This window comes from Leptopilina heterotoma, unplaced genomic scaffold (genome assembly GCF_015476425.1).
Source record: "Leptopilina heterotoma isolate Lh14 unplaced genomic scaffold, ASM1547642v1 Lhet_70, whole genome shotgun sequence".
Taxonomy (NCBI): domain Eukaryota; kingdom Metazoa; phylum Arthropoda; class Insecta; order Hymenoptera; family Figitidae; genus Leptopilina; species Leptopilina heterotoma.
Window position 1 is genome coordinate 2385138 of NW_025111162.1, and position 24599 is coordinate 2409736.

The window sequence follows — 24599 nt, forward strand, 5'->3', positions numbered from 1 at the left end:
CTCTTGTCGAGTCTCGTCTCACCCCACTCTGGCGACTTTGCGTTAAAATCACCAGTGATGATGACATCCAGCCTGGATTCTGTGAGGCTCGCTTCTAGGTCTTCGATATTGGCTTCGAAGTTTGTCAGTGGGTCGTTGGGTGAGAAGTAGCAGCTATACATACGTATATTAGCCACCTCTATCCACACGAACCCACTGCTCGTCTCCAGAAACTTGTCAACCCGCAATTCTGGGTTGCACAGCTTTATGGCGGCTCTCTTTGCCTTATCCTGATACCAAGGGGCGAGGTCGCTTCCTTGATACTGCTCACTGCAGAACAGGATATCGACCTCATTTTCCCTTGCTGTTTGCATTAGGAGCAACTGTGCATCCTTACTTGTATGCAGGTTCACCTGCAAAAATTTTAAGGATTTGCCCTTTTAATCTTTTGCAGTTCTTCTCTGTAAACCGGGCAGGCTCTCTTTCCGGAATCGTGATCCGTCTCTGGCTTCCCCAGGTCCAAGCACGTAAGGCACTTCGGCTTCACTTTACAGCTCTTCGCGAGGTGTCCCTCTCCGCCGCATCTCCGACAGTTTTTACTTCTGTCGGGGCCTTTGCAGGTTCGGGTAGAGTGTCCATAGGCTAAGCACTTTTGGCACCTAGCTACTTCAACATGCTCGCGAATTTGAGCATTTATCCAGCCGATTTTGATTCGGCCAAGTTTAAGCAGAATGTCACTTTCTGCTTCTGCCAAGCGGATTAGAGCAACCTTAGTTCCTTTGTAGCGCGGCAGTAATTTGCACTCTATAGGCAGGTCGGACTTGCCCAGCTTTTCTTCCAATGCTGAAGTCACCTCACTCTCTGTAGTGGCTTCATCCAGGTCTCTGATTTCTAGAGACCTCTTATTTACAAGAGGTATGACCTCAGCCTTGCCATGCAGGGCCAAGGACAGACTTTTCGCAAATTTTAAGGTCTCTCCACCCTTTTTCACTATCAGGAGAACTTCCTGTTTAAAAGTTCTCCTGATTTTCTGTACCACGGTGCCTGTATCTTCAGGTTTAACCTTTTCTTTTATCAGCGGCAAGATACCCTCGTAAAACTTTGGGTCTCTTGCCGTGATCTTCACAGCTTCCGTGGACCTGAGTTTCGAAGGGGGCTTCGTGAGCTCTTTTTTCTCGCCTTTGGTCTTTCTTCCTGGAGCCCGTTTCTTTCTTTCTCCAACAACCTTAAAGTCATCCTCAATGTCCGCTCCGTCTTTCAAGACGGTATCGGCATACGTCTTACTAGGACTACTTGAGGACGCCCCTTTTGCTTCAACTAGCGACTCAGGATTAAGCTGTGGAGCATCCTTTCGCTTAATCCTCTTTTCACTTTGAGTCGCTCGTTGTGGACTCACATCCGGGCTTACTCCTTCCCTAGGGCGCTTATTAACCTTTTTCGTCTTAGTTGCGCCTGCAGCCGCGCTATCCCGGGTTGCAATAACACTCTTCGTCTGCCGTGGAGTTTCCACAGTTGGAAATTGCGGCTCTTGGTCTTTGAAAGGCTCGGGGATAAAACGTAAATTCTTACAGATTATATCGAACGCATTTTCCAAAACCGTCACGCCATCCTGGATGTCACGACCGACGTTTTTTTTGTCGCTTGAATCCTTGGCGCAAGCTTTTAAAAATTCCCGGAATAGCCAGGAACTGATTTGCGACATTTGATTCGTAGCATGTCACCTGGCTATCTATTTGGCTCCCTCCAAAATCCCTGGAGCCATCTGCACCGACTATCGAGGCTTGCACCCGATCAGAATCGGTGGTGGGATTACCCTCTTTCGAGGTACCCACTTGGAGTAATTTATGTGATTCTTTATCCATTTCATTCATTTCTTTTGGTTTTAAAATCAGGGAACCACCCTGTTGGTTGTCCTTTAGTGAAAAGCCCCGCCACCACGGCAAGGTCTACCGAACATATCCAAGATGCCAGTCGTGTCTGGCAGCGAACCCACTTCTCCCAACTCATCAAAGAAATCAATCATGTCTAGCAGCGGACCCACTTCTCCCAGCTCATCAAAGAAATCAATGATGTTTGGCAGTGGATCCACTTCTCACAGCACATCAAAGAAATCAATGATATTTGGCAGTGGATCCGCTTCTCCCAGTACGTCAAAGACATCGATGATGTTCGGTAGTGGACAACCATCGGCGGGGATTATTATTATTATTATTATTATTATTATTATTATTATTATTATTATTATATTATATATTATATTATTATTATTATATTATTATATTATTATTTTATCCCTAAATTTATAATCAATTGAAAAATTATAAATGCTCTAAATTTATAATCAATTGAAAAATTATAAATGCCCTAAATGTATAATCAATTGAAAAATTATTAATTGTTTATCAATGGTTAAATAACATTCTTTTAGTTTTACTATTATAATTAAGTATTTAAATTATAAAAAAAATTTAAAATTGAGAAAAACTAAGGAATTTCTAGTTAAGTACAGTTAATTGAAAAATTAACAAAATAAATTGTTTAAATAATGTTTAAATAATTAGATAATTTTTAGTTTTGTTATACTTAAGTGCTTTCGTTACAAAAAATGCATAATATAGAAAAAAAACTACTGTTTATGAAAAAATAACAAAAATTAATTGTTTAAACAATTAATTAAATTGTTATAGTTTTTTTCGTCCATAAGAAATACTTAAACATTATTTTAATATTATTTTTGATATTCCTCTGATATTCTCTTAGATTCCCGCGTCAATGGACCGTTGCGCGTGACGTCACATGCAAATCCCGTTCTGCTCGGGATAAACAATGTTTAAATAAGTCAGTTGTCCAAGCCGTGCCATTTTTTTCTCAACGGAATATTACTCAGTGGTAATCAGAGAATAAGTACTATTTTTTCATTTTGAAATTCGATTGAGAACATGGTTTTTTGCTAATTTGTTATAAATAAATAATTTGTTTATTTATTAAATTTCAATATTTTTTTACGAAAAAAATTTTATTCAAAACTTTGACTCAAATAAAAAAGAAAGCCTCTTGAATCATTAAAATCGGTTAACAAGTTTCTTTTTAATTAATTTTTAAAAAAAAAGTGTCTGAAAACTTTAATTGTTTATAACAATAACAAAAATTTTTTTTTTGGCAAATCCTTTGACATAGTGTTTTTTTATGTAAAGCACTATAGAAAAAACAACATTTTGGCCAAAAATAAATTTTTTGAATTTTAGGTGGCACGTTTCAAAAATTCTTACTCTCTTATGTATAATATATTGTTTTTAGTCCTGATGAGCTGTGTTTACAGCGAAAATGCATTCGCTAATAAATTCGACAAAAATTAAGGTCCTTGAAAAAAAATACCGAAATTAAAATATTTTAAAAATAAGATTATTTGTCATATAAATAAAGGAAAACTATAAAAATACCAAAATTAATAACATATTTTGCTAACATCGCGAGGTGGCTTTTTCCCCCACCAGGTGGTACAAAAAAGCCACTTGCAGTGCTTTCGTAAAACTCTTATAACTTAGTCCTTTCATGGGATAAAAAATATTTCCGTCAAGAATATTCAAGCTTAATAACTACATTTTCAATGACAATTGGAAATACGAGAAACACATTTTAAATTCAGATTTTATAGCTTCAAATGTAAAAATGTGGCTTTTTCACCCAGTTCTACTCTACTCGAATTCTTCGAGATTACAGGATCTCTGCCTAATGCCGCTCGACTGCGGAAACTTGTTATGATATTATGGGAAACATTATTAAATATTAATTAATTAACAAATTATTTAAATAATTTTAATTATTAATAAATTTATTAATTTATTAAATAAATTTTATTAAAAACACAACCAAGCGCTCAATTCTTAAATAAATTCAGGAATAACTCTAAAACAAAGTTTTTCTGTGTACTGGTTTCTTCCAAAATAACTTACCTTACAAATGTTTTCAAAATTCTTCCAATATTTAAAATTTGAAGGCAATAAATTCTTTCGTTTCTTTTGAATGTTCAAAAAATGGAGGAGCGGAAGGGGGATGAATAATAGTAATATTTTTTTCATGTGACTCACCTGTCGAAGACGTGAACACGCAAGATTAACGGTTGATCCCTGATGGAGTCGGGAGCGTCGCGACGCACCCTCTCTTGATGCCGTTGCAAAGTATTCGTGTCGTACCAGGCAGGTTCATAATGTCTGATGTATGTCCTACGCGTAATCCCTACAACACAAACATCCATATGTTTCTATATATCTATATACAACGGATCAACAGCAATGGTCAATTTTCTAGGATTTTTCTTCTTATATACATATATTCACCATCTTAAATTTATATCTGCAGACATACTTTTTCTCTACTTTATATATGTTGAGTTTAGGGAAGAGTGGGGCTGGTTGCACCACTTTTTTTTAATTTAATAACTATTATAATATCAATTATTTCATAGGTTATATACGATAAATTAAAAGAGCAATCACTCATTTATGATTTAAAAGTAAAAAGGTATATGTCTCGTTATAAAATGATCCAATCATGGCAACAACATTGAAAAAAAGTCGCTATTGATGCAAGACGACCCATAGGTGGGGCGTCTTTCACCCCACTTTTTATAATTAAAGAATTTACATCAAATCGACTATTAAATATTGTTAAGTACGTTCATTAATTTCAAAAAGGCAATAAATAAATAGTAGACTAAGATTGTTTTTATTATAAAGTAGTTTAATTAGAAGAAAAACATTTTTCAATTAAGTTACCATAACATTTTTATAATAGTTTATTTTTTCTGATTTTTTTCTCAATTTCTTTTTGGGCACCTTCTTGGAAGATTTTTTCGAAGTATAAGGTTAGGTGTTATGTGTAACTAACACCATATGTGATCAACACTCAGAAATCTCGAGAAATGTAAGAAATATCAAGTATGGTGCAATCAGCCCCACTCTCCCCTATCTCAAATTTTTTATATTGCAGTAAAATCAATTCTTCTATATGAGAAAAAAAGCTTTACTTATTTATTATACTTATTGTATATTTATTATACATTATTGTATATTTATTATATATTTATTATACTTATTGTAGTAAAATAAAAAAACCTTTAATCTTTTTTATCTACATTTTTAATATACATATACTAAAAGTCTTTTCACGAAAAATTTATTTTGAACAACTAAATTCTGGTTGAATAAACAAAGTAAAGTTAAAATTGAGGACATTAAATGACATCTAATTCAATATGTAACAAGGGATAAAATAGTAGAATATAAAATTAATAGTATAATAAATGAAACATAGGACTAAAAATTTGTTACTACTTTTCTTGAAAGAAAAAGTTAATCTAAGAAAGAATAAGTAATAAGTCAAATACTAACATATACAAATGCTATACTAATTTGGATTAATATTGCATAAACACTTGCTAAGAAATAAAGTTTGTACAAAGCACTAGAATATTAAAGAAACAATTTTTTTTATAACAAGTTTTAGAAAAATGGTGTTTCCTGAATACAGGAAACATAAAAAACACCTTTACTAAAAATTGGTATTTAGAAAAATTTAATTTAAAATAGATAATTACCTGATTAAAATGTTTATTTTTCTACAATTATGTATAAAATCAACAAGAAGTTATAATATTGTTTTAAAAATTTGTATATATAGTCTTTATTAATATTAACAAAATTAACCAAATGTTAATTCGAATTAAACTTCAAGATACTAGTACTATACTTTTCGATAAAGAACAAGTATATTATTCGTTGAAATATTTTTAAAAACAAATTATGTTTCATTGATGCTTTGATTAAATTATGCTAAATAGCTAACAATTTTGCTAACACCGGCTCTTTTGTGAATTTTTTCTGAACATACTTGTAATGGGACAATTTTTTTAGAATATGTTTCTGAAAGGTTTTTTCGTTCTCTTTCCAATGGTGAATTATATTTTTTAATATTTTAAAAATTTACCCTAATTTTTGATAATTAATATTTAATTTTCGAATTTCCCAAAAATCAGTCCGTTTTTTTTTAAATAAATTATTGCAAACGAAAGCTGAGGTTTTTTCCTATCGTCATGTAAATTTTCAGAATGCCCTTTTTTTTGTTTTTGAGTTATTAAATTTCAAAGAATAAATTGCGTCCCGGGCGCCTCGTCTCACGCCAGTTGCCACGCGGCTCAGTGCAACCGCGACGCAGCGCGCTGCAATTTATTCTTTGAAATTTAATAACTCAAAAACAAAAAAAGGACATTTTGAAAATTTACATGCCGATAGGAAAAAACCTCAGCTTTCGTTTGCAATAATTTATTTTCAAAACAAAACGGACCGATTTTTGGGAAATTGAAAATTAAATATTAATTATCAAAAATTAGGGTAAATTTTTTTAATATTAAAAAATAAAATACACCATTAGAAAGAAGACGAAAAAACCTTTTAGAAACATATTCTAAAAAAATTTTCCCATTACAAGTATGTTCAGAAAAAATTCACAAAGTAGCCGGTGTTAGCAAAATTGGTTAAATTGACCCCCCTCTAACCCCTCCAAATTTTCGAAAAAATCAAAAATATTTTTTGGGGCACATTTCTACTTGATAGAGCAACAAATTCCCTGAGTTTCAATTTTTTTCAAGAAGTTGAAATTTCAACTTAGGACATTTCACGTAAAATGCATCATATGTATTCTTCGTTTAAAATTAATAGAAATTGTGTACTTATATACATACGATTAAAAAAAATTTAAACAGATGAAATTAAACGTTAACTAAAATTATAAAAACTATAAACATTGTCAATAAAATAAAAAAGGTTATGTATCTGGAAGTAAAACAAATGTCTAATTTGATAAAATAGAATAAATAAAATTTAAAATAGAAAACATTTTTTTTCTACGCTACATGTTTAAAAAGTTAAAATTTTAAATCTTAAAAACATATTAAATATAAACAAACAATGTGCAAATCAACGACAAAATTTTCTACCACTGTAAAGTAACTCAAAAAAGCAAACTAAAATATTTAAAAATCTTTCTAAAACAAAAAAAGAGGAAACGAGTTATTTTTTTTCTTATAAAACAAAAAGTTTGCCTTTATTTTAAAGAATCATTTCAAATGTTAACATAAAACAACGAAAATATTTATATTGTAAAAAGAAGGCTTTTTTGCACCGCGTTATGAAAATATTTTTTAAATAAAATACTTATGGGAAACCACATGGGATCCTATGTCAAAAACTATGTAAAACCCTACTTCCATGAAGGAAACCACGTGGTTTACCATGTGGTTTCCCATGTCAAACCATATGGGAAATTGAGACAGGATTTTAGATAGGAATAATCATAGGAGATTTGAACAGTTTGTCTTTGCATAAAACCATATCAAATCCCACATGAAATTCTGAATGTTTTTCCCAGTCAAATCCTAAACCAAATCCCATGTGAAAAACAGTATCATTTATTTATATTTATTTTCTCAAGTCAAGCCCCAAGTGAAATCCTTTTTCCTTTTTTTTAAATTTTCTCATGTCAAAACCTAAACCAAATCTCATGTGAAAAACATTATCCGCCTTATTCAATATCCCTACATGGGAATCCACTTGGAATTTTACAAGGGTTTCACATAGGATTTTATATGGGAATTGACATAGGATTTCATGCAAGATTTCACCTGGGATTTAATATGAAATATCACATAGTATTTTATTAAAGATCCAAAGAAGAAATTTTCAAAGGATTAAAAATTATTTAATAAAAAATTAAATAATAAATAGTATTAGTGTTACAAGTAAATAAAAAAGTAAAAAAATTGATAATTTGAAACACGTCCTCTGTGCTACAGGTTCTCAGCTCTTATATACTTCCAGAATCGTCTTAATAGCAAGAGAATTCACTTTCGCCACCTAGCGGTGAAAGTATAGGAGCGACAGTAATCTTTAACATTACTAAAGAAACTATGTGGAATACCCCGTAGGATTCCATGTGGTTTCCTATGTGGGGATTTACATGGAATTTTACTTAGGAATTCATTTGGGAATTTATTTCTACGTAAATTCCTAAGTATAATCCCATGTAAATCCCCACATAGGAAACCACATGGTATCCTACGTGGTATTCCACATAGTTTCCTTAGTAATGTTAAAGATTACTGTTGCTCCTATACGTTCACCGCTAGGTGGCGAAAGTGACTTCTCTCGCTGTTGAGACGATTCTGGAAGTATATAAGAGCTGAGAACCTGTAGCACAGAGGACGTGTTTCAAATTATCAATTTTTTTACTTTTTTGATTACTTGTAACACTAATACTATTTATTATTTAATTTTTTATTAAATAATTTTTAATCCTTTGAAAATTTCTTCATTGGATCTTTAATAAAATAATATGTGATATCTCATATTAAATCCTAGGTGAAATCTTGCATGAAATCCTATGTCAATTCCCATATAAAATCCTATGTGAAATCCGTTGTAAAATTCCAAGTGGATTCCCATGTAGGGATATTAAGTAAGGCGGATAATGTTTTTCACATGGGATTTGGTTTAGGTTTTGACATGGGAAAATTTAAAAAAGAAAAAAGGATTTCACTTGGGGATTGACTTGAGAAAATAATTATAAATAAATGATACTGTTTTTCACATAGAATTTGGTTTAAGATTTGACTGGGAAAAACATGCAGGATTTCATGTGGGATTTGATATGGTTTTATGCAAAGACAAACTGTTCAAATCTCCTATGATTATTCCTATCTAAAATCCTGTCTCAATTTCCCATATGGTTTGACATGGGAAACCACATGGTAAACCACGTGGTTTCCTTCATGGAAGTAGGGTTTTACATGGTTTTTGACATAGGATCCCATGTGGTTTCCCATATAGGGATTTTCAATTTGTTTTTCAATTACATACATACTGCAGGCTGTATGTAAAAAAATTATATCAAGGACATATTGTTTGTAAAACTCGAAAGAGTTTTACTCTTTCGAGTTTTACATACCACTACAGCAAAGAAAGATACATCGGGACCACGACACAACCACACGCAGTTTTCTTAGCAGCTGACAAGGGACGTCAGCCTAATAAACTGGGGGCATTTGTTACGTATGACTTTGTAACATTTTTAAATTTTTTGTAAAAAACATATTGTAATTGAATGAACTCAATAAGCATTTATTAATGTCAATTCATGAGGTAATAATTACACTTTTAACACATGATGACACTTTGTAACACACATATTACAACATTCAGAAAGGAATTTTGTATTAAGATCTAAATAATGAAATGAAGATTGTGATACTTTATAATATGCAAAACTGTGCAAATACACTTTAAAAGTAAGTATAATTTACTTACGATATTTATCAATGTAAAAAGTGGTTCATCTAAGCAACAGGACTTGGGTGATGACATTCAAACAAATATGCAATGTAGCAGATAATCATTAAGTAATAACTTAATATCACAATAATAAGTAGGTCTTTCCCACCAAAATGTTGTTCAATAAAAAGAATCGACAAAAGGGAAATCGAGGAAGTTGCCCGTGAATCTTAGCGAAACAAAGTATGTTTGGCCATAGTAGCCTAAGTTAAGCAGTAGTTGCATTTAGTTTCAAGAAGGGACTCAATAGCATTTTATTAAGCAATTTAAAAGAGTAATTGACATAGTATTTTGTCATATTGTGAAAAATATTAAGAAAGTTAAAAAGATAATAATAAAACTAAAATAAATCCCAAAAGAAGATTCCAGACTCTACAACACAGTTAAAGTCAGTATTATTGAATAACACAAACAAAAGAGCACATACACGATTCATTACTATAAACGATTGTTTTTACACGGAGGAAAATGGATAGTTAAAAGTAGATAGTTAAAAAATATATAATCAAATTTATTATCTCCCATGCAGAAATTGCAGCAGGATTCTCATAGGGGCCTTGTAAAATTTCCCTTTTACCTATCTGAGTCTAGTAAGGAAAAATGTAGGGAACTGGTTGGGCCCCGTGATTTTCTGTGACGCTCGGAACTTGTCAGAAATGTCTTACAAGGAAATGTCGCGAGGACCCTACGAGAATCTCACAAGAAAACTGATTTTTTCTGTTTAATAATTTAAGGTTATTTGTGAATATAAACAAACTTATTGCTCGGTTGTCAAATTTTAGTATTATTAGTATTTAATTAAGGTACTACTACACTTTAGAAGGCACTTAACCTTTAAACTGCTACGTGCTGAAAAATCACGCTCAGTGCTAACCCCGGTCTGTCAGACTGCTATTCCCTTTTTTACGGATTTTTAGAAATTTATAATTTTCTAAAGACAACTATTGTAAATATTTTTTACTTTTTAACATAAAAAAGTCATTTTTTTATTATTTTGATTATTTTTTCTATTTTTACATATGATGTATTCCACGTCAGTTCAACACAAAAAATTTTATTAGGTTTTGGGATTCGGTTGAAATTAGGTAGATTATATCCTCTGGTGGTAGTAAATAAAATCCCTAAGCGATTTTAAAAAATTTCAAAAATTGGCGGACATATTGGATTTTTAATTTTTTTGTACTTTTTTTTTGAAAAATATATATCTCTGCTTCTTCTTAACGGATTTTAGTTTATGACCTCTTAAATTGTTCGTATTGAAATATACTTTTATTTAAAAAATTAAAATTAAAAAAATTATTTAAATTTTTTGTTTAAAAAATTAATTTAATTTTTTGAAAAGCCATAGAAAAAATATGCTACCTTCAATTTTGATCATTTTTTACCATTTGTAGCCATAAATGTGTTGAACTTGTCCTGAAATTTTCATCGTGGGACAGCCAGTAGTTTTTGAGAAAAAAAATAAAACGTAAATCCTCGCATAGCACTGTAGCGCTCAGTTTTAATGCCGCACGATTGTAAATGGAATTTTAATGAAAGTACGAGTTTTTATTAACCCTAGAACTAAAATATGATTTTTTTATAGACTAACGAAAAACTGAGGTGGTTTGGTACCCCAGATTTGAAACAATTGTAAAAGGTTACCTTTTTTGTAATTTTTTTAATTTGTCAACAATGTGGCTAATTTGAAAAAATTAAACGGATTTTAAAAGGTAAATAGAGACAATTTTATTTTGATTAAGGCAACTTAAAAATTTAAATATTATTTACAATATATACAAATGTTAAATGATTTTAAAATAGAATAAAAATTATTTATTACAAAGGAGGTTTCTATTTTTTACGGGGGAGTTTCCGAGGTCTTACAGTTTTTCTTTATTTACCTTTTAAAATCCGTTTAATTTTTTCAAATTAGCCACATTGTTGACAAATTAAAAAAATTACAAAAAAGGTAACCTTTTACAATTGTTTCAAATCTGGGGTACCAAACCACCTCAGTTTTTCGTTAGTCTATAAAAAAATCATATTTTAGTTCTAGGGTTAATAAAAACTAGTACTTTCATTAAAATTCCATTTACAATCGTGCGGAATTAAAACTGAGCGCTACAGCGCTATGCGAGGATTTACGTTTTATTTTTTTTCTCAAAAACTACTGGCTGTCCCACGATGAAAATTTCAGGACAAGTTCAACACATTTATGGCTACAAATGGTAAAAAAATGATCAAAATTGAAGGTAGCATATTTTTTCTATGGCTTTTCAAAAAATTAAATTAATTTTTTAAACAAAAAATTTAAAAAATTTAAATAATTTTTTTAATTTTAATTTTTTAAATAAAAGTATATTTCAATACGAACAATTTAAGAGGTCATAAACTAAAATCCGTTAAGAAGAAGCAGAGATATATATTTTTCAAAAAAAAAGTACAAAAAAATTAAAAATCCAATATGTCCGCCAATTTTTGAAATTTTTCAAAATCGCTTGGGGATTTTATTTACTACCACCAGAGGATATAATCTACTCAATTTCAACCGAATCCCAAAACCTAATAAAATTTTTTGTGTTGAACTGACGTGGAATACACCATATGTTACAAATACAAAATTTAACGATTTTGGAAAAAAAATTTTTTTGAAAAAGTTGCCAACTAATAGATTTTTATAAAATATTAACCCCTTAACTGTTTGAGGAAAATACAACATGATTGTCCCAAACTGCCCAGCGAAATCGGATACTTTTTCAAATAGTATAATATATTTAAATTATAGGTAACTAATTATTCAATTATTTTCTAAAATATCATTAATGACCCTTATAATTTCTTATAATATTGATATAAAGAAAAATATCTATCAATTTATATACAAATTATATTTGTTTTGAGTGATAGTGAACACGACCCACGGGTGGGTCGGAAACAGTTATGGCCATACTTTTTCACGACCCACCCGTGGGTCGGAAACAGGCAACGGGTTAAGCTACTGAAAAGCTCAAGTTCTTATTATACTTTAAAAAACGGTTATAAGCAAAGAAAATTTTTGTAGCTGTCTGTCAGACCGGCATATCAGTTTAAAGGTTAAAAAACCAAATTTAAAAAAAATTTTATTAGGTCTCCTGGTTAAAAAACCGGACAGATTTCGGACTGATCCGAAATTTGTCCGAAACAATGCGGTTTATGGTCAGGTTTTTGTCACCCGAAATTAATCCGGAAAAATCCGAACTCTATACGGTTTGTGAACAACTAGTGAATCCGGAGTTGGTCCGATGAAGTCCGAAATTAATCAGTTAATTTTAACTTGTGAATCCGGAATTAGTCCGAAACAGTCAAAAATTAGTCCAGACAATTTAGTAAATGTTAATAAAAAAATAATTATACAAGTTACACATATTAATTATTATTACTTTATAGTACATTCAACATATTTTTTCGATTTACCTATCGCAATTTTATTTACATTAACTTAAAATTTCTAACGCTTGGGGATTCGAACCTACACCTATCTAACATTATATCGCACCGAAATCAAATACACTCACCACTATACCACGCTCGCATGAGAGTTCAAATTCATAATAGAATTTATGAAGTGCCACGAAAAAAAATGACAAGAAACTAACACATCAGTGTTAATTTTAATATTGAAACAAGATAACTAATAATACTAGTAAATTTGTAAAAACAAATTGACTGCAGAATTAAATATTTTATTTACCATAAGGAAATACCCTAAATAAAAAGTGGGACTGATTTCGGACTAATCCGGAATTTGTCCGCAACAGTACGGTTTATTGTGGAGTTTTTTTACCATTAATTAAGTTTGAAATCAATACCGTTTTTTATAACTATTGAATCCCGTAACTAGTCCGGTTTAGTCCGAAGTTAGTCAGATCATATGCAACTAGTAAATGCAGAAGTAATCCGGTTGGTTTAACCAGTGAATCCGCAGCTAATCCGAAACAGTCTGCTTATGGACAGGTTTTTGTCGCTCGGAATTTGTCCGGATAATGCGGTTTGTGTATAACCAGTGAATCCGGAATTAGTCCGATCTAGTCCGAAGTTAGTCTGACAATACGCAACTTGCAAATATGAAATTATTAAATCCGGAATTAATCTGGTTTTTGTCATACGAAATTATAATTATAGTTTGAATTTATCTGCATTTAATACAAATTGTTTTTAATATACAAATTCAATATTATACCAAAATCATTCCTGATTAAGTCTTTGAATTGGATTGAATATGGATTGTTTTGAACTGTCTGTGGATTGTATACATTTACAAATTCTTATAATAATAAGAGTTATTTTCGGACTGTGGTGTTTTAATCAGTTATTATTCGGATTGACGCTGACTATTACCGGATTTTTTGCATACAGATTTTGGATTATTCCATACTTGCTTCGGATTAAATCTTTTAACTGGTTTAACGTGCAAATAGAACTTTTCCATGTTTCAAACGGTTGAGTGTCTCGCCGAAACATTTTTCATAAAAAGCCTCGCGAACGGGAAAATAAAATTAACAGAAAAATGAATACTTTTCTAATTTATATGTTTCGTGACCAAGCCCGGACTCACCTGACATATTATTTGTAAATTATACCCTAATGGGATTTTACGGCAAACCGAATTTATAATTTGAATTTATAATTTGTGTATTAAACCTGAAATCCACACTTCAAAAATATATTGTAATTTCGCCTAAGTCATAAGATGATCAGGGGCGAGAATTATAAAAGCCGCCTAATACCAAACCGAGGGGCCAGTGACGAGAAGTAAGTTGTCAACAGGACCACCGAAGCACGGATGGCACCACCTGACGGGGCAAGCAACGACGGCAGAGCCATCGACGCCGGCAAGTTAAATTTATTTATGTGTGTTGGTGAAAAGTTAACCTCACTTTCTCTCTCTTCTGAGTACGGAACTCGTGCCCGAGATAATTCTCATCATCGTCGAGCTAGTCCAGAGGGCCGTACGGAACAACCGAGATCCGGGTAGATTTTTCTACCTGGCGCCAGGGAAGCTCCCTAAAATAAATAAACGGGTCATCGGGGGTTGTCGGGAAGTTCGAAGTGTGGAACTTGCCGACCCAAGTTTTGTTCCGGACATCGTCGCCATTTTTGTAGTGAATTTTCTTTGGAAAATAATAAAAACGCTACAACAGTGGCGCCCAACTATTCGCACGTCTCAGACGAAAGAGAAGAGTGACGGTTCACCAGAGCACAGTGTACACAGGCGCACGGTTCACCAAAGCCCAGTGTACACAAGCCAAACTTTGTTTATTTCTATGAAATTTAAAATTAAAAAGTAAAGTGAGAATTTTTTTTTATTTTCTGTGGTCAAATTAAACAGAGTACTAATTTTTTGAACAAGTGATACAAAAATTAAAGGTAAAAGTAATTTTGTTTAGTGTTTAAAAATAGAGAAAGTCGAGAATCCTGCAACTTCTGGTGAGTGAAATTTTGCTTTGCTTTGCTTCAATTCGCAATCTGATTTTCGTTCTGGAAATTTACGGTTTATTTAATTAAGCATGATTTATTAATAAAGCATAAAAATTAAATCAAGAAATTTCTTGGAAACTTTAGGTAATTTATGGAAATTTCAAGAAATTTATAGAAATTTTTGGAAATTTTAGGAAATATTAGTATATTTTCCAGAAATTAAAGTTTTTCTGCCTTTCTTTCGAATTATTGTTTATAAAAAGGCATACCGATAAGTAATTAAGATAATTTTTACCCATTTTATGCAAAATTAAAAGTAAAAGTAACAAATTTTGATATTTTGGGAATAATTTTAGAAAAGTAATGGACAGTTGGAATTAATACTTTTTGAAAATTTTTTTTTTATCTGCGATACGGGTAGTCAATCAAAAAAAAAGTGATTTTTTTTTAAGAAAAGGAAATAATTTTTTTTGATTAAAAAGGATTAAATCGCATATTAAAAATTTTTTTTAAGAAAAGGAAATAATTTTTTTGATTAAAAAGGATTAAATCGCATATTAAAAAATTTTTTTTTAAGAAAAGGAAATAATTTTTTTGATTAAAAAGATTAAATCGCATATTAAAAATTTTTTTTTAAAAAAGGAAATAGTTTTTTTTGATTAAAGGGATTAAATCGCATATTAAAAATTTTTTTTAAGAAAAGGAAATAATTTTTTTTTGATTAAAAAGATTAAATCGCATAAAAAGAATTTTTTTTTGAGAAAAAAAAGAATAATTATCAAATGCTTGGGAGGTAATTTATCAGTAATTTACCTGAAACTTAGGAAATTTCTAATTTTTTACCCACAAATCTAGTAAATAGGAGGGATTTTAGTAGGATAAAAATTAAGTAAACGAAAAATTTCCTAAATTATAACAAATAAAATTTTTTTTTATGAAACAACCCAAAAAAATAATTTTTTTTTGTTTTTTTTGTCAATTTGTTTCTTTTGCGACCACATCGAACCCACAGTTAAGTTATAATGTCGGAAAAAACAAAAACAAACCCAACCCAAGATAGCCGGAGGGGATTTAACAGAGGAGAGAAACGAAACAAGTGAAACTCTCACATCAGGTAATACAACGGGAACGTGGGGAAGCGAAAATCAGTCCGTGATTCACATCCCTCAGGAACAGGTATCCCAACCAGAAATCCAGAAAAAGGGAACACAGCTGTTAGATGTAAACAAAGAAAAAGAACTTAGCACCGATCACGTGGGAAACAGCATAGTTCACGAATTAGGCGAACGCGTAAGGGCATTCGAGGGAATGAAAGAACAATTACGACTTAACGGGTGTAATACCTTAGGTTCATTCGAGATAATACAATCGCGACTCGGGAAATTAATTGCGCGGATGAGGGGAGACCTTACGGTGCCATGGCACGACCGGTCCACGCGATACGAGATACGAGGAATTTAGCTCAAGTGACCGATCAGATACTCAAGTATTAAAGGACGCTATGATCGCGATGCAACAATAGATGTCACAATTGGTAGCGTTGGTTCAGGGACAAATTCTGAATCAACCATCAGCGAATGTAATATGCCCTACGTGTAACACCACGACCATAGGTACCAGTCAACCAATACAGACAAGACCGACAAACGCAACGTTACAACAAAACACATGGAGACAATCATACATACAACCAAGCCATACCTACCAAGTACAGACTTCCGCGTACCCACCACCGATTTCGGCGTACCCGCCAACCGTACCCGCATTTACAGCAGCGACAACGGCAACAGCACCGCGAACAGTTCCAACGACAACTGCAGTAAACCGATACACAAGATTCGACGGCTTAAGCTGGAGCCAAAACCAAGTCCCAAGATCCGGAGCTACACCATGGGGAAACGAAAACGGAATTACAGGACACGATTTTAGAGAACAAGAACGGTTTTCTCTGCCACAAATAACAACCTTGGTCAATCCCCGACCATCTTTATACCCAGTTGGAAATCCAACAGACGAATTTCAACGCAGACACACGATGGAGGGATACCACGGGCACCAATACAGACAACCGACTTTTGAAAATAGGATCTCTGTAACGGAAAAGTACCCGATTCTACAAAATCCAAACTACGATCACGGTAGAATAGGACCGGTCATAAACCCGTTTAGACCCTGGGAAACAGACCGGTTGGAAGAACAAATTCTAGCACGCAGACAAGGACCCGATGAACTGGGATCAGATTATCTCCAATGCATGTTCGGCTTATATCAACTCTCAAACCGAAGGGTGGACTTAGAATCCCAACTGGACAGAGTACACGCGAATTTACGTACAGAATAACGATTATGCATCAGAAGACACGAATTTACGAACTACAATGAGTTAGCTGATTTAATAACGGAACACGAACGAGTACTAACTGCCGTGGAAGAAAACAGACCAATGCCACCTCCGGAAACGATGATAGCCCCAGAATATGCTTACAAAGGACCAGCAACAGAAAAGCCAATAAGCATAAAAATCGCAGCCATCGAACCAGAACCAGGAAACAGACAACCGGCAGCGGTGGAACTGAAAACGGAAACCGACGGAAAAACCGACTACGTGGCGAAAACGATAGAGTCCTTGGTAGCAGCTTTAGTAAATAGTAAAAGAGCAAACCAAACTCCATCAGAACCGACTCAACAGAAAAGGGATAAAAAATGGGTCAAGAAAAAGCCACAGCCAGTAAAGGAAACAGACAACAAGAACAAAGATGGAACCCCCAACCCGAGCGCAGAAACCACAGACAAACCCGAGCAGAAACCCGTAGTATGTTGGAATTGTAAGAATACAGGACACTTCCAAACAGGCTGCGCTATAAAAAAACGTAAGGATTACTGTAGGCGATGCGGAAAAGACGGGGTAACAACCAAAGATTGCGTAGGTTGTCCGGGAAACCAGAAAAAGGAGGAGAAGTAAAGGTCGACTCCCCCTCCTTAATTTAATCCCAGACCTCAACACCAAAAGAAAAACCGATCGCGGAACCACTCATAAACCAGACAACAGAGAACCTACGGACACCGCGAGTAAAGTTGAAAAGAAAACGAAAAATAATCGCAAGGCCAACCGACATTTTGAGGCCAACAAAACGATTATAGTCAACGATTGAAACCTCCGCCAGAAGACAAAGGATTTAATCTGAGGGTGTTCACGAAAATTAGAGTAGGCAACACTCCCCAAGTTGAAGCCTTAATAGATAACGGAGCTTCACGCACAGTGTTAGGAGACATCGGGTTAGCCATCGCAGACAAGTACAAAGCAGAACTCCAACCGGACACCGAAAAAGCAGTTGTGACGGCCGATGAAACAATCCGTTCGGTTAAAGCTGTCTGCTACCTCCCAATCGAAGTGGATAGAGTTTCGCGAATAATGAAGGTGTTAATCCTTCCAGGGATGGGAGAACAAGTATTCCTAGGAATGGATTATATCCACACTTTCGGTATAGTTCACGATGGTAGTAAAAGAACATGGTATATGTCCGATTATCCAGATACAGTCCATCATTACACTGAAGAAGGCATTGAAGCCATCACAGTGGACGGAAAAGAAGTTCCCCCAAATCAAGAACAAACGTGCGGCTTACGGGTCATATCAATGGAAGAACGAGAGGAGTTAGAAAAATTCGTCTCACAATTACTGAAATTAGTCCCAGAAAGCTTACCGTCAACAGATCGAACCACACACGTCATCGATGTTCAAGATCATCCAGCGATTAAGCAACGGTACTACCGAGTTTCACCGAAAGTCTTGAAAGAAATGCACGACGACGCGTTAAGAATGCTCGCGGAAGAAATAATAGAAGCGTCTAAAAGTGGGTGGTCAAGTCCAGTAGTAATGATTCGAAAACCAAACGGAACGTATCGGCTTTGTATAGACATTCGAAAATTGAACAAAGTAGCCAAACTCGACGCGTATCCGTTACCAAAAATGGATATAATCCTCGAGAAACTCCGAGCAGCGAGATACATCACTAACCTAGATTTAAAGTGGGGATATCACTAAATTCCTTTAGAAGAGAAAAGCAAAGAATACACCGCTTTCACAGTCCTGGAAATGTGTTTGTTCCAGTTTACGCGCATGCCATTCGGGTTAGCAGGAGCACCAGCTACCTTTCAAAGGATGATAGACTCCTTAATTACCCCAAACATGGAACCATACGTATATGCATATCTGGACGATATCGTGCAGGCCTCGAACTGAGTACATAAATTAAGGAAAAGTACGTAATTTTGAATTTGGTACCTAAAAGTACGTAATTTTGACAAAAGGTCCGTAAAGTACGTAATTTTGACCATTTCGACTAAAAATTAAAATATGTATACAGATTATGAATAAACATTTAGTTATGCCTTCTCTATTTTTATTCACATTCACTTTCCGATCAATCCGCTGACGGTGATCATTTTCAGAAACAGTTATTGGTCGAAGACGAAAGTCATATTTTGTTAATAAAGGGTTCATACCACTATACATGCCTTAAAATTTAGCTTTTTGGTAGAATTTTTTTACGATCCATGTAAATTTTATTGATCTAGGTCTTCTATAGTTTAACAAAGACACTCTTTAACTATATAGAAAACGTCGTTTTATTAAAAAAAATATTGTTTAATTATTTAAAATTTAACAATAGAATACACAACATGAAAAAATGTGAATTGAGTTACTGATAATGTAAAAATTTACTGATTCAACTAGTAACTATGTAAGTACATAGCCTTTGTACGCGTTCAAATGTCACCTAAAATAATATATTTAAAGTGCTGAGATCTTTCTAAAATTTTACACAACATTTTTGAGATATTCTATACTTTCAAAATCCGTAAAAAAATTTAATTTTTTGAAGTTGACAAAGTGGTATGAACCCTTAAAGAATTTCAAAAACTTCTCAATTTACAGTTCTTAAGTAAAATTTTATCATAAGAACATATAAAATATTATTTCAATTTTAAGATTTTCTAAACTAATAAAAATATGTTGATTGAAATCCATGTAATTGTTTAAAATATATCATTCTATTTTGCGATTTAAAGTCGGCACTTTAAATAAAAAATTACAAATTTTGGTACGTAAATTGGTCACTAATTTTTCCTTTTTTGGTACGTAAAGTACGTAATTTTCAATGCCAAAGGCAGTTTGAGGCCTGTATCGTGATAGTAACGGAGACTCTCGAGGAACATAAGAAGTGGCTGAGAACGGTGATCGAAACGATACAAGGAGCGGGACTCACAATAAATCCAGAAAAGAGCGTATTTTGTGTAACTTCGGCTAAATACCTTGGATTCCTGATAGACCACGATGGATTACACGTGGATCCGGACAAAATGGCGCCAATCGTGGATTACCCGAAGCCAAAAACGGTAAAACAACTTCGCCGATTTCTCGGCATGGCATCGTGGTATCGCCACTTCATTCCGCAATTAGCAACTTTAGCGGAACCTTTGAATCGCTTACTGAGAACAGGAAACACATGGCAGTGGGGCGACGACGAGCAACATGCTTTTGATAATTTAAAGCACATGATCGCAGAAGCACCAACGCTCACATATCCCAATTTTGAACTACTGTTTGAACTGCATACCGACACGAGTGACTTCGGCGTGGGTGCGGTATTAACCCAAGTTCAAGACGGAGAAAATCGAGCAATCGCGTATGCTAGTCGTACGTTAACCGAAGCCGAGCGAAAATACTCAGTAACCGAAAAAGAATGTCTTGCGGTAATTTGGGCGGTTAAGAAATTCCGACACTACCTCGAGGGGTTTCACTTCACAGTAATAACCGATCACAGCTCATTACGTTGGCTACACAACCCAACGGGTCGGCTCGCTCGGTGGGCGCTAGATCTCTTAGAGTACGATTTCGACGTAGTTTACCGAAAAGGTTCGGAACATTTGGTACCAGACGCACTATCGAGGATGTACGAAGAGGAGATGGCGCAACCAATAGCGTCAATGACGACGGTTGAAGACCCTTGGTACTGCCGACGGATGAAAGAAGTAGAGGAAACCCCAAAGTAATTTCACGGATGGAAGATAACCGACGGAAAATTGTATCGGTACTGTCCTAACCCGCTAATCGATTCAATCCTAGAAGACCTAGACGACTGGAAAATGGTGGTACCAGCAGAAAATCGTCAAGAAGTATTCAACGAAAACCATTGTGAACCACAAGCGGATCATCTGGGAATTGAGAAAACACACAAACGAATAACATCACAGTATCATTGGCCAGGAATGTACCGAGATATTAAATAATGGGTGAGAACTTGCCATACCTGTCAAAGGATTAAAGCGGACCACAAAGCCCCAGCGGGACTAATGGGCAAGCGGATAATCCAGAAACCATGGACAGTAGTAGCAACCGATGTAATGGGCCCATGGCCCAAAAGTTCTTTAGGGTTTCAATACCTCGTTATTTTCGAAGACTTATACACACGATGGATCGAATTAGCACCAATGCGAAAGGCAAATGCCGAAACGATTATTAAGGGATTCGAAGATTTAGTCCTTAATAGATGGGGCGCGCCTCAGGTATTAGTGTCAGATAACGGTACGGAATACGTAAACCAGGCGTTCGAAGGCCTTACAGAAGCGTACGGGATAAAACATTCTTTTACACCGATATATCACCCCCAATCAGACCCAGTAGAAAGGGTGAACAGGGTAATTAAAACAATGATATCTGCGTACGTATAAAAAAAAACTTAAACATTGGGATGCGTATTTAAAGGAACTGCGAATTGCATACAATACGGCAACACACGGTAGCACGGGAATAAGCCCCGCGTATTTAAACATGGGACGAGAACCGAAACCGTATAATAACCTAAGAAACCGGACGGAACAATCAAACGAATCGATACCCTATCGAGAACCTAAGAAGGGGGGAGTAGTAGGAAATCCATAAACCTATCCTCCTAGATAGTTGCTTTGCTTACGCTTATTTAAACATTAAATTGTCTATTTTATTTTTGTTATTATTTTGGAATGTGACAAGACTGATCATAGCCCACATTTTTCTTGATATTCTGTTACGCACAAAGGGGGCAAAGGATCAACAAAAACACTGGGAAAAGAAGGAATAGTTGTAGATACCTTTGTTTGAACATGACCAAAGATTACATATTCCCTGTTTCACAGCGGATGAAAAGAACTACCGAAGATCGGAAGACCTAAGTAGACGACTAATTAACGGCATTGACCAGTTGATAAGAGACCTTGGTATGGCGGGAACTGGAGATAACCGTGAACCAAATACCAACAGACCGTCAGCGGAGCCGCCAACGGAAAATACCGAGAGCACGGAAAATACACCATCAACATCGCAGATGCGGGAAGCCCCTGGAACAGCGACAAATAGTGACTCAGTGCAGACACCGCCACTTTCGCAGCCGCCTAAATCCGAAGCTACTTCCGGTCGACAAACAGGTGAAACCTTGAAACAATTCCGGGAAAGAACGGGCACGTACCGTCCCCCAAAGCCTGTACGAGAGGAAGAAAAGCGTAAAGCGCTAGCAGCCGCCGCTGAACGACAGCCCAGCCACTGTACTAGTCAGGGAAATTAAGGAAATGAAAAGTTATTATTTCCTAAATAAAGATATATTTTGAAGTTTCTAATGCACTTTTCTCGGATTTCTTTTCCTGTTTTCCCAACCCACCAGAAAAGTCTACAATCAACATTGCCCGATAACATATAAATACGGTTAAGTAATAAACCCATGTTTCGAGATAATTCTCATCATCGTCGAGCTAGTCCAGAGGGCCGTACGGAACAACCGAGATCCGGGTAGATTTTTCTACCTGGCGCCAGGGAAGCTCCCTAAAATAAATAAACAGGTCGTCGGGGGTTGTCGGGAAGTTCGAAGTGTGGAACTTGCCGACCCAAGTTTTGTTCCGGACATCGTCGCCATTTTTGTAGTGAATTTTCTTTGGAAAATAAGAAAAACGCTACACTAGATTAAATTCGGTTTATTGCGGACTGAATTCGTATTCTTTACATATTGATTTCGGATTATTTCGTATTTATTTTAGATGAGTTTTTTGACGGACATAATTTCGGATTGTTGCATAATAATTACGGACTTAATTCATAGACATTTAAGGTTACTTCAGACTGATTTAGGATTCACAATTTTACTCGGATTGATGTTAGATTAACGCGGATCATTTTCGTACAATTATCGGACTAATCCACACTAATATACCCGGATTTAATCCGGATTCGTCCGAAATTTTTATCAGGGATATAATATGATTTAGGTGGCCGTCTATTACCGCATTCTTAGCATACATATTTCGGAATGATTCGTGTTTGTTTCGGAATATGATTTTACCGCACTAATTCCGAATTGAAGCGGAATAATGTCGGATTCTTTGTGTACAGATTTCGGATTATTTCGTATTTGTTTCGGATTATACCTTTTAGTTGGATTAAATTCGGATTGTTGCAGACAATTTTCGGATTCTTAGCATACAGATTTCGGATTGTTTCGTACTTCTTTCGGAATAGGAATTTGCCACACTTAATTTTAAATTGTTGCGGACTAATACCGGATTTCTTGCTTACAGAGTTCGGATTGCGCCGGAAATTTTGCGGATTAAGTTTTTTTAACTAGATTAAACTCGGATTGTTGCGGACTGATTCCGTATTCTTTACATATTGATATCGGATAATTCTGTATTTTTTTTAGAAGAATTCTTCACCGGTTATAAATTTGGATTGTTGCGGACTAATTACGGACTGAATTCGTAGACATTCAGGATGTAAACACATGCTTGCGTTCAAACGCTGCGTTTTGCGTTGAGCAGTGAGTGTAAGAAGGACAGAAGTATATGTCTTTCTTTCTCTATCTCATTATTCAACGCAAAACGCAGCGTTCGAACGCATTTTTCCTTACTTAAATCTTGTTAAATCTTGTAATTGTTGCGAACCGTCAGATCGCTGGTCAAAGCAACCCAGTAAAAAAAAAGTATTGAGTGGAACGTTTAGGAATTGAGTGAAGCTCTGAGCCAATACGGATTCGAGTAAAAACCGTATTGGGACGTTTGACTCAATCTTTTTTTCATCCTCCGAATACGGTCTTATTTTATTATTAAAATTAAAATCACATGAGCAGAGTACACATTATAAATTGAAAACACAATTGTCCTGGAATGTAAAAATGCCGATTTCGATAAGAAACAGTGAATATTTGTTAAAATTGGTAAAAGCAAAGTTTGACAAGCGCGACTGAATTTACCATGTGAATAAATGAAGTGGTAAGTTTAAATGGACTAAAAGAAATCTACTGTTACCGACAGAAAGTTCCTAGAGAATTGTAAAACAATGAAATTTCATTGCTTTGTTGAATTCACCACAATTCTCTGGGAACTTTCTGTCCGTAAAAGTAGATTTCTTTTAGTCCATTTTGACCATTTAAACTTACCACTTCATTTATTCACATGGTAAATTCAGTCGCGCTTGTCAAACTTTAATTTTACCAATGTTTAACAAATATTCACTGTTTCTTATCGAAATTGGCATTTTTACATTCCAGGGCAATTGTGCTTTCATTTTAATGCGTACTCTGTTCATGTAATTTTAATTTTAATGCTAAAATAAGACCGTATTCGGCGGATGAAAAAAAGATTGAGTCAAACGTCCCAATACGGTTTTTACTCGAATCCGTATTGGCTCAGAGCTTCACTCAATTCCTAAACGCTCCACTCAATACTTTTTTTTACTAGGAAGTAATTAATTATAATAAGGAAATTGATACT

The 24599-nt window shown here is 34.4% G+C and overlaps 1 protein-coding gene across 7 annotated transcripts in view; it reads right to left on the reverse strand.

Moving 5' to 3' along the window:
* The window catches only part of LOC122510570 (disintegrin and metalloproteinase domain-containing protein 10), a 1090443-nt gene that overhangs the window by 806826 nt on the left and 259018 nt on the right, over positions 1–24599 (reverse strand). For all 7 annotated transcript variants that reach the window (XM_043625327.1, XM_043625328.1, XM_043625329.1 and 4 more), the window contains exon 3: positions 4068–4215. In XM_043625327.1, coding sequence (XP_043481262.1) covers positions 4068–4215 — 148 coding nt within the window. The remainder of the gene's footprint in view (positions 1–4067; positions 4216–24599) is intronic.